Source organism: Aspergillus eucalypticola (genome assembly GCF_003184535.1).
Source record: "Aspergillus eucalypticola CBS 122712 chromosome Unknown BO83scaffold_9, whole genome shotgun sequence".
Lineage (NCBI taxonomy): Eukaryota > Fungi > Ascomycota > Eurotiomycetes > Eurotiales > Aspergillaceae > Aspergillus > Aspergillus eucalypticola.
Genome location: NW_020290283.1, coordinates 760,133 through 772,250, shown reverse-complemented (window position 1 = coordinate 772,250; position 12,118 = coordinate 760,133). Strand labels below are relative to the sequence as shown.

The following is a 12,118-nucleotide window of genomic DNA, read 5'->3' as shown; positions in this document are numbered from 1 at the left end:
CATCCCCGAATGCTGGGATAACTTTTTGGCTCGCTAGAGAATTGAATGCGCTCATTCTTGGTTCGTATTCCACTTCTTGTGATTTGTTTATCAGTTCCGTTGCTTACAATATGTTGAGATAGATACATATCGCTCGCTGCTGGAAGAGCTGGCCTTTTTCTGTTCCGATCCGGCGATAGGCGCATCATACTACTTAGTGCTAATATACCAAGCATCCAGCTAGCGTGCTACCATCTATTCTATCATTATTGTACTATATACGGAGTCAATTGACTTGCCTCCGAGGCCTCCAACACACATCCATCATGAAGACACTAAGGAGTCACAAATCGTTCATAATGCGATACTTTCCAAACTACAAACCGTCCCATGTCGCCTCCCGGTACTTAAACGCAGATGTCCACCCTCTCCAGCCTAAAATCACACACATGTATGCCACCCGCGACAAGAGCACACTCTGGTGGATGGTAAATCCATCGCATCTGATGTCCGTGAGGATGAAGCGTGTGGTTCGGTCGTGGTGTAGCCGACGAGCCCGGATGGCATTCCGGCTAGCGTTGAAAGACCATGGATTTGATGCGGACGGTCGAAAAGCAGGGCAGGAACTGCTAGGTGACTCTAATGGGAAAGGGGGGGATGGAAAGAATCTGAAGGGGCGTGTTGACCTATTGCTTCATGCGGATATTTTGCGGGAGCCTTTTGAGGTATTGCGAAAGGAAATGGATGCTGGAGTGAGTGCTTTGATAAATCATTTAAAGACGACGAAAGATGCAGCTCCTAAGCCGGCCAAAAAGCAAAAGAAGGCAGTGGATGCTCGTGATGATAAAGGGAATGAGACATCGTTATAGCCTTGGCCGACTTCTCCTTCATCCTACTACTGTAGGTTAGTTCTGGACACCGGTTCGGGTCCGTCATTGTATATATGTACAACATCAGTGGATGAGCAGACGGGAAATATACTTAGCCCCCTTGCGATGTGCCACGCAAGACATGCAGCGATTTCCTGTCATTCATGCATAATATTCTCAACAAAGATAAGATGAACGAGAAGGGAGAATGGGAAAATTGTTAAATTCCCATATCCCATTATCACGGGATAGTTCTTTGGATGGAATGAAGAAGCATCCATGTAGTTATCGCGGGCCAGAGACCACGCGGCCGAGCCTCCTTGGCGCCTGTCGCTACCGGCCGATCTTCATTCAGCCTGAAGAAGACAACAACAACCTCGCTTTCCTCTCTTGCGATCAACTCTTCCTTCCCTTTCACGATCCCAGGCCACCTACTCACGAATCGACGTTGCCAGACGTCACGGATTTGTTTTCTCTTTGATGCGCCATCCCTGATATCCGCTACCTGTTCCCAATATGCTGGTCTCCTTGACAGTCGGCAAGGTAGACGCAGGAGTCGCCGTACTCTTGACCCAGGACAACAGACTGGTGAGTTTAATTCCATACCCACGCACTTACAGCGAGCGATTGACGCACGAGCCTGCTCAATATCTCTTCCAAATAATCCACTTTGCGCTTCGAGTAGCCCTGACACTCAACTAACCCGCCCCAGATCGAATTCCCCTCCGTCCTTCTCCCCAGCAACATCACGTCCGGTAGTATCGTCGACATCACCGTCGCGCGCAACCACGCAGCCGAATCCGCCAGTGCCGCAAACTTCCAGTCGCTCCAAAAACGTATCCTCAATACCTATGGCATCAAGACCCCCACACCCCCGGTTCTCCGTCTCCGCAACGCAACCCAAACTTCCCTCGTCCTGGAATGGGACCCTATTGACCTAGCCACCGCGTCCCTGAAGTCACTCTCCCTGTATCGCAATGGCTCCAAAGCCGGGTCCATTCCCCGTCCGCTTGAGACGCGAAGCACCAAGATTAGCGGTCTAGCCATTCACACCGAATACACCTTCCACCTCGTCCTGCGCACTACCGCCGGCACTTACCAGTCGGAGAAGTTGACCTGCCGCACGCACAAGATGACAGATCTCTCCGGTATTACAGTGACGGCGGGCGTCCTCCCCCCACAACAGAAGGATGCTCTTGCAGCTGCGTTGGATCGCATCGGTGGAAAGCTGATCGACTCGGTCCGCATTGATACCACCCACTTTGTCTGTACCGAGGGGAGGGGTCCGCTCTGGGAGAAGGCCGTTGAGATGAACATCCCCGTGGTTGTTCCGGAATGGGTGGATGCTTGCGAGGCTGAGGGCACTATTGTCAGTGTCCGTGGGTATTACCTGAATGCTGATCCCAAGGCAAGACAGCTGGGCCCGATTCACAGCTCTACTCAGCACCAACGAACGGTTTCTACCGCCACCTCGAATCTGGCGCCCCCAGCTGCGCAGGCTCAGACCCCTTCACGGCAGACGGGGCAGGAAGATGAGCAGAACCTTGAGCCCCCGGTTACGCCGTTCCCGGGAGCTGAGATGACCGGCCAGCCCATCGCGGAAGAGAAGGAGGTGGGATCGGACGAGAGCACAGAGTCGCCGCCCCCTCCACCTCCGAAGGATGAAGAGAAGGAGGATGAAGCTGCCGAGCAGAATGGCGATCATGAGACACCGCCACCTCCGCCAGAGAAGGACGAGAGCGAGAGCGAGGGTGAGGGTAAGGACGAGGAAGAGAAGACCGAAGAGGACACGCAAGAGCCAGAAGAGGAAGAGAAAGAGAAGGACGACTCATCAAATTCCAAAGAGCACAAATCAAAGGAGGGAGGAGAAGGGGACTTTAATGAAGTCCCTCTGTAATGACGTGCCCCCGATAGTAGACGACCGCTCCTGCTCCTCCCCCTCTTCCTCTTTTTCATTTCTTCATCTACGATTCAAGTTGACTAGCGTCATGAGTGTATATCCGATACATTAGCCCTCTTCCCCCACCCCTACCACGACCCTTTATCGCACGAGTTCATTTTATTATATTCTTTTCTTCAACACGGGCGGAAAGATGATGTCACAGGGCCGGTGTATGTTACGTTTCTTTCTTATTTTATTATACTATATTTTATATTGTATCTTCATTATGCCTATGCCTCTACAACATGTATGCTGTCCTTCCCACACTATCCCCTATCAATGAAATTATCATAATAGAATTAAGTAGTAGTTTGTACAGCAAATACAAGACAAAAAAGTCGCACCATGCACAAGTATCATCAATTCCCAATCAACTCTAGCTCTATCATTGCATAAAGTCTAGATGCTAGCTAGATGCATGCAATAAAATAACACCGACAAAAAAAAGCCCCGAAATGTAATATCTGTACATCATCGTCATCCTCTCATTCGCATATAGTACGTTATCCCATCATTCATGGCGTACGTTAACCTCGTAGATAAGTGAGGTGAGGTAAGTCTATCTGTTGTAAAGAAAGTTTTTCCCTTCTTCTTTGTTGAAACACTTATGAAAAGTGTATGTACCTCGGGCAGAGATGATCAATTACCCGAACAACTGGTATGGTTGGTGCGTTTATTTGACGTTGCGGACAATGTCGTCAAAAGCCTTCGCGACGTAGGCGACGTTCTTCTGGCTCACTGTTGAGGGGGGAGAGAGTTAGTGGGTGTGCGTGTGGGGATTAAGATTGGGGGTGGGGTAGGGGGGGAAAGCTTACAGCCGCTGATGGAAGCTCTGCCGGATTTAATGAGGTAGACGTGGTACTTCTCCTTCAGGGCTTGGACCTGGGTAGGGGTGAGGCCGGTGTAGGAGAACATGCCGTTCTAGAGAAGGATGTGATTGTTAGTATATGTTTGTGAGACTGGGGAAAGGTGAAGGAGGGGTTGGTATGTACCTGCTCAACGATGTGCTTCCAGGTTCCGGGGGTGTCGAGACGGACGAGCTCATCGTACAGAGCAGCGCGCATGGCCTTGATACGGGAGCTCATGACCTTGAGATCATCGTGCCATTGCGTGGTGAGGGCATCGTTGGTCAAGACCTTCTTGACGATGGAGCAACCGCCAGTAGGACCCATGGAGAACTCGCCGCGGATGAAGTGGCAGAGGTTGTTGACGACGAGATCGCGGAGGTTCTGGGAACCCTCTGCGACGACGTAGTGGAAAGCGCCGACACGCTGGCCGTAGAGACCGAAGTTCTTGGAGAAAGACTGCGCAACGCACATCTCCATATGAGGCTTCTCGTTGAGAAAGTAGCGCACGGCCCAGGCGTCCTCGTCGGCGGATCCGGAGGCGAAACCCTGGTAGGCGGAGTCGAAGAAGGGGAAGATCTTCTTGCGCTCGCAGATCTCGGCAATGGCCTTCCATTGCTCCTTGGAGGGGTCGAGACCGGTGGGGTTGTGCGCGCAGGCGTGCAGAAGGATCACGTCGCCTTCTTGGGCGTCAGATTCAAGGGTGGACATCATGCCCTCGAAGTCGAAGGAGCGGGTCTCGGGCTTGTAGTAAGGGTAGGTCTTGCGGGGGACGCCGACGAGGTCCCATATGGTGACGTGGTTGGCCCAGGAGGGGTCGGAGAGCCAGACGGTCTTGGGCTTCATCTTGTGAGCGAGGAAGAGAGCACCCAGGTGGTTAGCGCCAGTGCCGGCGACGGACTGGACGGAGCCAATGCGGGCTTTCAGGGCCTTGTGCTCCTCGCAAAGGTTCTTGGAGTCGAAGCCGAACATCAGGTCCCGAGCCAGCTCGAGGAACGGGATGTCGCCTTCAATCGCGGTGTATTCGTGGCGGAAGGGGCTGTCTTCGGCGAGCAATTGCTGCTCGGCCTTGCGGACGGAGGGCAATGGCCAGGGCTTGCCATCGTCAGTGCGGTAGACACCGACACCGAGACTGACTTTGTCGGGGAAAGTGTCGTTGGCGTATTCGCGGTTGAGGGCGAAGATCTCGTCCGCCGGTAGGGGAGTCAGGTTGAGGACAGTCATGGTGGTGGTGGTGGTGGTGGTGGGAGTGAAATTGAAAAAGGGTTCAGGTTATTGCAGCCAGTAGTTCAGATTTTAGGAAGAGGATCTGAAGAGGTATATAAAGTGGAGGAGGGGCAATCGGTAAGATTTTCCGATAGAGAAGCGGCGGTGCGAAAAGGTGGAGCAAGGGAGGGAAAGATTTCAAAGAGGGTGGAGGGCGTAATAAGATCTAGTCACGATGCAACACGAGGAGCGGATATTTACTGAGGGAGGGGGAAAAGAAGAAAAGGAACGGGTATGCTATTTTCAGTAATGAGGTGGATCAGTGTGAGCAATGAGTCAGGGCGTGGATGAAGAATTGAAGCCGTGAGGATTGGCCGATATCGCCCATCGCGACGCCAGCCGTGCGGGTTGGCGTCACAACTAAATACCCGCTGCTGCTTCAATTCCCCCGATCCCCAAACTGCCTACGTCGATCGAAGAGATTTGCTTTTGTTTCTTGCCACTGACAATGCGGCAAATGCGATGACGGCAAATTCTGTCTAGTTGAAAGGTTCCTGAGGAGGCGCAGTGGTGGGTCGAACCAGACATTGGGGAATGCAACCCTTCCTGCGTTGTGCCTGGAGCAGTAACTGACGGAGCAAAGTTGGATATATTATTTATTGTCTCTCACTTCCTCGTGTCATCCTCCTTCAACTCCGAGGGGCCGGATTTCGTGTCTCTGCCTCACATTGCTTAGCGCACTCGCAGTTCGTAATTGTTGTCTGCAGGATCCATGTCAGATGAATTCATACTAGCTTTGTCTATGCGAGTCAGCTGCCGGGTGGAATAGACCGTTAGTCGATTCAACGTAGTCAATGAGACCATAATTGACCACCAATGCTACCCTACTAACCATCTACTAACTACCAACTAGACTATCAATCGCTACTGTCATATTGATTGACGGACAGCGACGGAGCTATAGTAGACGGCTACATCCGGCTATCGTCTGGTGCCTCAAAGCGCCTGTCGGATCCGAAAGTAACCGAGCGGATATTCCGCGAGAACGATTGAAGCCATCCTCAGAAGACCAGGCATTATAGTGGTCATTCCCTGTTGTCCGACACTCAAAGACGAGGATGGCATCAATTGATGCTTGCATTCCACGTGAAATAAGGTTGCACAGACGAGCCACTCCCTGATGATAACGGATCGAGAGCCGAGCATATGAGGGGTCGTGAGGGGTTAGCTGTCCCTCACTAGAGGACATAGTCAGAGCGACCTCTCCCTGACCATTGCCTGGAGATCAACTTGTCTCGTGGATACACTTGAATAAACTGACACCACTATGCCTGCTCTTAATGACGAAGAGACTTTGAGAGAGCTACGACCCCGGGTCCTTCTCCAACCGCTTCACAACAGCATTCCGTCGGAGTTGCTACCTCGGTTCGACCCGGTCTACGTGGAACACTACAACAAATACAATGCTGGGAGGCTACATACCCATGAGGTTCCTATCGAGGAATTCCGCAAGAACCCTGCCAAGTATGCCATCGTCTACGGTCGTGCTCAAGGACCTGATATTTTCCGCATCACGGAACAGGAATGTCCTGTGGAAGGGGGTGAGATAACCATTCGTATCTTCGAGCCTGCCCCAAAATTGGATGAGCATGGCAAAGCCAAGAAGAGGGCTGCATATGTCAACTTTCATGGAGGAGGCTGGGTGTTTGGCGATCTCTCAGTTGATCATGATTTCTGCAAGACACTCGTCGATGGCCTGGACGGGCAATTAGTCGTCTTTGATGTCGACTACCGTTTAGCTCCTGAGCACAAGTATCCGATCCCCGTTGACGACTGCTGGGCCGCTTTCAATTGGGTCAGCTACAATTCACTGCCTACATTGACCGGTATGACCAATGCCCAACTGACATCCCGTGCAGATCCGCTCCCAGAAAGCAGAGGAGTTCAATGTTGACCCGGATCGAATGGCTGTTGGAGGTTGTTCGGCTGGAGGCCACCTGTCAGCCGTGGTCGCTCATCTCTGCCGTAATGCCGGCATTCCGTTGCGCCTGCAGGTGCTGAACGTGCCCGTATGTGATCTACACAGCGGCTACACTCCGGATGGCGACTTCGATCGGGAGAACTGTCCCTATGAATCCTACAGAGAGATGGAGTTCACCGCAGCTCTTCCCGTGGCAAGGATGGCTTATTTCCATCGTCACTTCTTGGGGGTTCCTCGACCAGCACGTTCAGAGGAGGTGAGTAGTGCCCGTGTAATTGCTGCAGCCAGAGCTGCACACAACTGCCAATTGCTGATGTGGACCATAGGACTGGAAGATCTCCCCCATGTTTGCGCCTGACTTTTCTGGACTAGCACCTGCGTTGGTCTTCACCGCCGAAATGGATCCTCTGCGGGACGAAGGGGAGGGTTACGCTGCCAAATTGAAAGCTGCCGGTTGTCGAGTGGAGATGATGCGTATGGCAGGAGCTCCCCACACGTTTGCCATGTTGAATGGCATCATGGAGAGCGGCCGTATATACATTGAGAAGGTCATTGAAGCGATGAAACGGGAATTGACAGCGTAAATAATCAATTGGGTTCGGTTGAAGGGATATCGGAGATGGAGTGCAGTACTAGTACAGATAGACAAGAAGATGGAGATGCGGAGAGACAGCAGGATCATGGTTTATCCGACGAGAATCCTTACCGTATGATACATTTCAGGCTGGGCAGCGAAGGTGTGGCAGACGGGTAACCGGCGTCCTGAACATTACCGGGCCGGGAGATTTCGGCAGGCGGTATCGGAAACAGTTGGGGTGGATTAAATATGCGCGGCTGCTGCTGCTGCTCTTCTTCTTCCCTTCTTTTCTGCGTGGTTTGTTTGCCGTCCCCCAGGTTTTGGGTAGAATTGGAATATCATTAGATCTGTCCCTTTATTCTGTTTATTTTAGAGAGAAATTGTACGACCAACACCCCGCACATATCCACAACAGGATTTGAATTGTGTTTCCCCAAAAATGGCACCATTGGCCTTGTCAGCCACACTGACTAACGCGCGTGATGATGAATAGAACCAAAAGCCGCTCGTCATGTTGACATCTGCCCACACTTCCCGAGCCGCGGTGCGCTCGATGGCCTCCTTGACACATGCTGCATCTCGAGCTTCGGCTTCCCCCGCAGTTGCCCGCACTGCCGTGGCTTTCACCCCCGCCTCGTTCAGTTGCCGTCGTCTTCTGAGCTCCAATAGCCGACCTGCTCAACAATTCCCCCGTCTCCAGTCCTTGACTTCTACCTCCAGCAAGAGAGCTTTCGGTACCACCGTCAAGATGGTATGCTCTACCCTTTCTATCGAATCGCATCTATCGTGCGGATGACGACTTCGCCATGGGGAACTGTTCCCAGTGGGAGACGTTGCTAATCGGTTATTGTTTTAGTCTTCGGCTACCCGCACTGAGACCGATGCCTTCGGTGAGATCCAGGTATGTGCTACACTCATGATGACGATGCGTATAGACTGGAAATGCTAACGGATCTCTGTTCTAGGTCCCCGCGGACAAGTACTGGGGTGCTCAGACCCAGCGGTAAGATCCCGACCTCAACAATCGCTGCCATACTGGAAACTGGACATGCGACCGGCAGAGGAGTGAGCAGACGCTGACCGGTGCGACAATAGCTCCCTGGGCAACTTCGACATCAACCAGCCCCAGGACCGCATGCCCGAGCCCGTTGTCAAGGCTTTCGGTATCCTCAAGGGTGCTGCTGCTGAAGTGAACATGAAGTTCGGCCTCGGTAAGCCGCTATCGATCAAGGCAGCACAGCTTCCGCGAAGTTAACATTTGGAAAATAGACCCCAAGATCGGTGAGGCCATCAAGCAGGCTGCCGCTGAGGTTGCGGAGGGCAAGCTGATGGACCACTTCCCTCTCGTCGTCTGGCAGACCGGTTCCGGTACCCAGTCCAACATGAACTCCAACGAGGTCATCTCCAACCGCGCCATCGAGATCCTGGGCGGCGAGAAGGGCTCCAAGAAGCCCGTCCACCCCAACGACCACGTCAACATGTCCGCCTCCTCCAACGACTCTTTCCCCACCGCCATGCACATTGCTGCCGTTCTGGAGCTGGAGAACACCCTCCTGCCTTCCCTGAGGAGCCTGCGCAATGCTCTCCAGGTCAAGGTTGAGAAGTTCGACAAGATCATCAAGATCGGTCGTACTCACCTGCAGGACGCCACCCCTCTCACCCTCGGCCAGGAGTTCTCCGGCTACGTCGCTCAGCTCGACCGCAACATTGAGCGTGTCGAGACCAGCATCCCCCACCTCCGCTACTTGGCTCAGGGTGGTACCGCCGTCGGTACCGGTCTGAACACCTTCAAGGGCTTCGACGAGGCTATTGCTGCTGAGGTCACCAAGTTGACCGGCACTGAGTTCAAGACTGCCCCCAACAAGTTCGAGGTTCTGGCCGCCCACGACTCGATTGTCGAGGCTTCCGGTGCCCTGAACACTCTGGCCTGCTCTCTGTTCAAGATTGCCCAGGATATCCGTTACCTTGGATCCGGTCCCCGCTGCGGCCTCGGTGAACTCGTCCTGCCCGAGAACGAGCCCGGTTCTTCCATCATGCCCGGCAAGGTCAACCCCACCCAATGCGAGTCCCTTACCATGGTCTGCTCCCAGGTCATGGGTAACCACGTCGCTGCCACCGTCGGTGGCATGAACGGTCAGTTCGAGCTCAACGTGTTCAAGCCCCTCATGATCCGCAACCTGCTGCACAGCGTGCGCATCCTGGCCGATGGTATGACCAGCTTCGAGAAGAACCTGGTGCACGGTCTGGAGGCCAACGAGCCCCGCATCAACTCTCTTCTCCACGAGAGGTATGTATTTCTTCCAAATTTAGATACGTGTAAAGAAGACAGCTAACGGTGGTGTAGTCTGATGCTGGTCACCTGCCTCAACCCCGTAATTGGCTACGACATGGCCTCCAAGGTCGCCAAGAACGCCCACAAGAAGGGCCTCACTCTGAAGCAGAGTGCTATGGAGCTGAAGGCTCTGAGCGAGGAGGACTTTGACAAGCACGTCCGTCCCGAGCTGATGCTGAGCCCCAAGGAGAAGAAATAGATGTATAGCAGGAGGAGAGATATGTTTTGGCTTAGCTTGGAGGAGTCATCTAGCGAAGACTAGCTTTTGCCTAGGAGATATTTGTATACTCAGGAATACTACTGTACTATTCTCATGTTCAACTTATTGCATTTATGAAACTCTTCGCTGTACGGAGTATAGATTTTTATCGGGGCTGATGACGGGGCTGACCCCGGGTGTGCTATTTTTGGACCACCAGAGCGGTCCCGCCCACCGATCGAATAGTTCAAGATGCACGGATGGCAACGACTGGCGGTGGATTGCTGAGAACCGGTCAAGTGGTGTTTAAATTAGGAACACTAAATATGTAGTAAAGTTGCTGCGCCATCAGGGTTTTGAAGGTAGATCAGCTTGACCAATGTCAGTCGGAAAGAACCGTAAATAGTGGTACAAAGTAGGTAAGGTAGTAAGTCGTCAGGGGCGGACTTCCAAAGTGTTTGGTGTTTCAGGCAAACCGTGGGCCCTTTCTTACTGCTTGTTTATTACCTCCGCCTGGCCCTTTCTTTTCCATGACCGACTGACTCGACTGACCTGTCCTTTTTTTTTTTTTTTCTCTCTTCACTCTCATCCCTTATCCCTTTCAAATACTCACCTTCGTTGGAAACTCCGTCTCTCGCTCAGACACACACACACACTCACACTCGCTGAAGAAATCCTTCATTCCAGCGTTTCAACAATCCACCTCCGTTTTCACCACTCACTCAATTGAACCCCGCCACTACCCAGGGGCCCTCCCTTAACCAAACCACCAAACAAACAAACAAACCTCTTCACCCTCAAAAACCTCTTCTTCTATCTTTCTAATAAAAAGTCCAAGACGGACGAATAATCCAACCACCGCCAACATGACCAACACCTCCACCCTCACCCAACCCTCCGCCGAACCCTCCAAGGACGACGCCCCCCTCTTCCCCACGACCCTCATCTCCCCCTCCGTGGCCGCCGAACTGCCCGAAGGCTACAAGATCCGCCCCGTCCGTCGCTCCGACTACAACCGCGGCTACTTGGATGTGCTGCGCGTGCTGACGACCGTCGGCACCATCACCGAGGAGCAGTGGAACAAGCGCTACGACTGGATCTCGTCGCGCAATGACGAATACTACCTGCTTGTTATTTGTGATGGGGAGGACCGGATCGTGGGTACGGGCAGCTTGATTGTTGAGCGCAAGTTCATTCATGAGTTGGGCCTTGTTGGCCATATTGAGGATATTGCCGTCGATAAGAGCCAGCAGGGTAAGAAGCTGGGGTTGAGGATTATTCAGGCGTTGGATTATGTTGCTGCGCAGGTGGGGTGCTATAAGGTATGTTCTTCATCTTTTCTCTTTTTAATAGTCTATTCTGAGGCGTGGTGACGATGCTAATGGTGTGTGTGCGTGTGCAGAGTATTCTCGATTGCTCCGAGGCGAATGAGGGATTCTATCTCAAGTGTGGGTTTAAGCGGGCTGGGTTGGAGATGGCTCATTATTACTAGGTGGTGGTAATGCATAATTGAAGATATCTCCGGGCTGTTGTTTCGGGGTTGTTGATTGTCATCATGTTCGGGCGTTGTTGTCGTTGTTGTATACTACATATAGATAGATGTCTAGATACGGGTTGGGTCGGGACTTATTGTTCGATGGTTTCATGGTTGTTGATTTATACAGCATTATGCATATTATATATTTGCAGGATGACTGCAGGTATTCAGTCAGTTATTGTCTGGCATTCATTCAGCCATCATCGTTAGAGAGATCTAGTACTATCTCTATAGAAGTAGTAGTATGAACCCTTAGACCTATGGTAGTGAGGAAATAGCTACATATTGAAGCCTTAGTGAACATTACAGTATAGGTACATTAAGGCCATTGGTAGTGTGGTACTCAAAATAAGTAAACAAACTCATATGCAATTGATAGGTTGTCATGGTACCGTTCTCACTCACATATGAATAACATATGCCATGCATACAACTTTATCCCTTGCTGCCTTTTTTGTGCCTGAGGCATTAATAGCGTGAGGACTTGAAGAATGGTACCGGAAACGGTTAGTCTAGGTCTGAGCCCTATAGATTTACAAAGGTAGGGTGATTCACGTGATAGGGGCCCGGGGTATCCGACCTAATGAAGGATGATCTTGAAGGATCATCGATGAGATCATGTATGTTGCGCATGGGCCTTTCTACTACAGG

At 52.0% G+C, this 12,118-nt stretch overlaps 6 protein-coding genes across 6 annotated transcripts; 5 read left to right on the top strand and 1 right to left on the bottom strand.

Annotated features, from left to right (window-relative positions):
* The first annotated feature begins 80 nt into the window (after nucleotides 1-80).
* On the top strand, nucleotides 81-1,103 carry BO83DRAFT_416411 (uncharacterized protein). The gene has a single exon (XM_025534700.1). It carries the CDS (start codon nucleotides 306-308, stop codon nucleotides 846-848), a length of 543 nt encoding a protein of 180 aa, XP_025389372.1. The 5' UTR covers nucleotides 81-305; the 3' UTR covers nucleotides 849-1,103.
* A 125-nt stretch (nucleotides 1,104-1,228) lies between these two features.
* BO83DRAFT_358820 (putative chitin biosynthesis protein (Chs5)) lies at nucleotides 1,229-3,016 on the top strand. Its single transcript, XM_025529327.1, has 2 exons — nucleotides 1,229-1,436; nucleotides 1,561-3,016. The coding sequence occupies exons 1-2, from the start codon at nucleotides 1,365-1,367 to the stop codon at nucleotides 2,743-2,745; spliced, it is 1,257 nt and encodes a 418-aa protein (XP_025389371.1). The 5' UTR covers nucleotides 1,229-1,364; the 3' UTR covers nucleotides 2,746-3,016.
* A 447-nt stretch (nucleotides 3,017-3,463) lies between these two features.
* BO83DRAFT_310802 (putative aspartate transaminase) lies at nucleotides 3,464-4,859 on the bottom strand (the record flags this gene model as incomplete). Its single annotated transcript, XM_025527452.1, has 3 exons — nucleotides 3,464-3,528; nucleotides 3,606-3,711; nucleotides 3,783-4,859. 3 exons carry the CDS (start codon nucleotides 4,857-4,859, stop codon nucleotides 3,464-3,466), a joined length of 1,248 nt encoding a protein of 415 aa, XP_025389370.1.
* A 1,076-nt stretch (nucleotides 4,860-5,935) lies between these two features.
* BO83DRAFT_407479 (alpha/beta hydrolase) lies at nucleotides 5,936-7,708 on the top strand. The gene is made up of 3 exons (XM_025533968.1): nucleotides 5,936-6,696; nucleotides 6,761-7,078; nucleotides 7,149-7,708. The coding sequence occupies exons 1-3, from the start codon at nucleotides 6,169-6,171 to the stop codon at nucleotides 7,404-7,406; spliced, it is 1,104 nt and encodes a 367-aa protein (XP_025389369.1). The 5' UTR covers nucleotides 5,936-6,168; the 3' UTR covers nucleotides 7,407-7,708.
* On the top strand, nucleotides 7,701-10,075 carry BO83DRAFT_407478 (class II fumarate hydratase). Its single transcript, XM_025533967.1, has 7 exons — nucleotides 7,701-7,781; nucleotides 7,893-8,150; nucleotides 8,256-8,300; nucleotides 8,365-8,402; nucleotides 8,495-8,610; nucleotides 8,669-9,686; nucleotides 9,744-10,075. Exons 2-7 carry the CDS (start codon nucleotides 7,911-7,913, stop codon nucleotides 9,928-9,930), a joined length of 1,644 nt encoding a protein of 547 aa, XP_025389368.1. The 5' UTR covers nucleotides 7,701-7,781; nucleotides 7,893-7,910; the 3' UTR covers nucleotides 9,931-10,075.
* Nucleotides 10,076-10,796: 721 nt separating this feature from the next.
* gup1 (glucosamine 6-phosphate N-acetyltransferase) lies at nucleotides 10,797-11,422 on the top strand (the record flags this gene model as incomplete). Its single annotated transcript, XM_025527436.1, has 2 exons — nucleotides 10,797-11,252; nucleotides 11,333-11,422. 2 exons carry the CDS (start codon nucleotides 10,797-10,799, stop codon nucleotides 11,420-11,422), a joined length of 546 nt encoding a protein of 181 aa, XP_025389367.1.
* Between the last annotated feature and the right edge of the window lie 696 nt (nucleotides 11,423-12,118).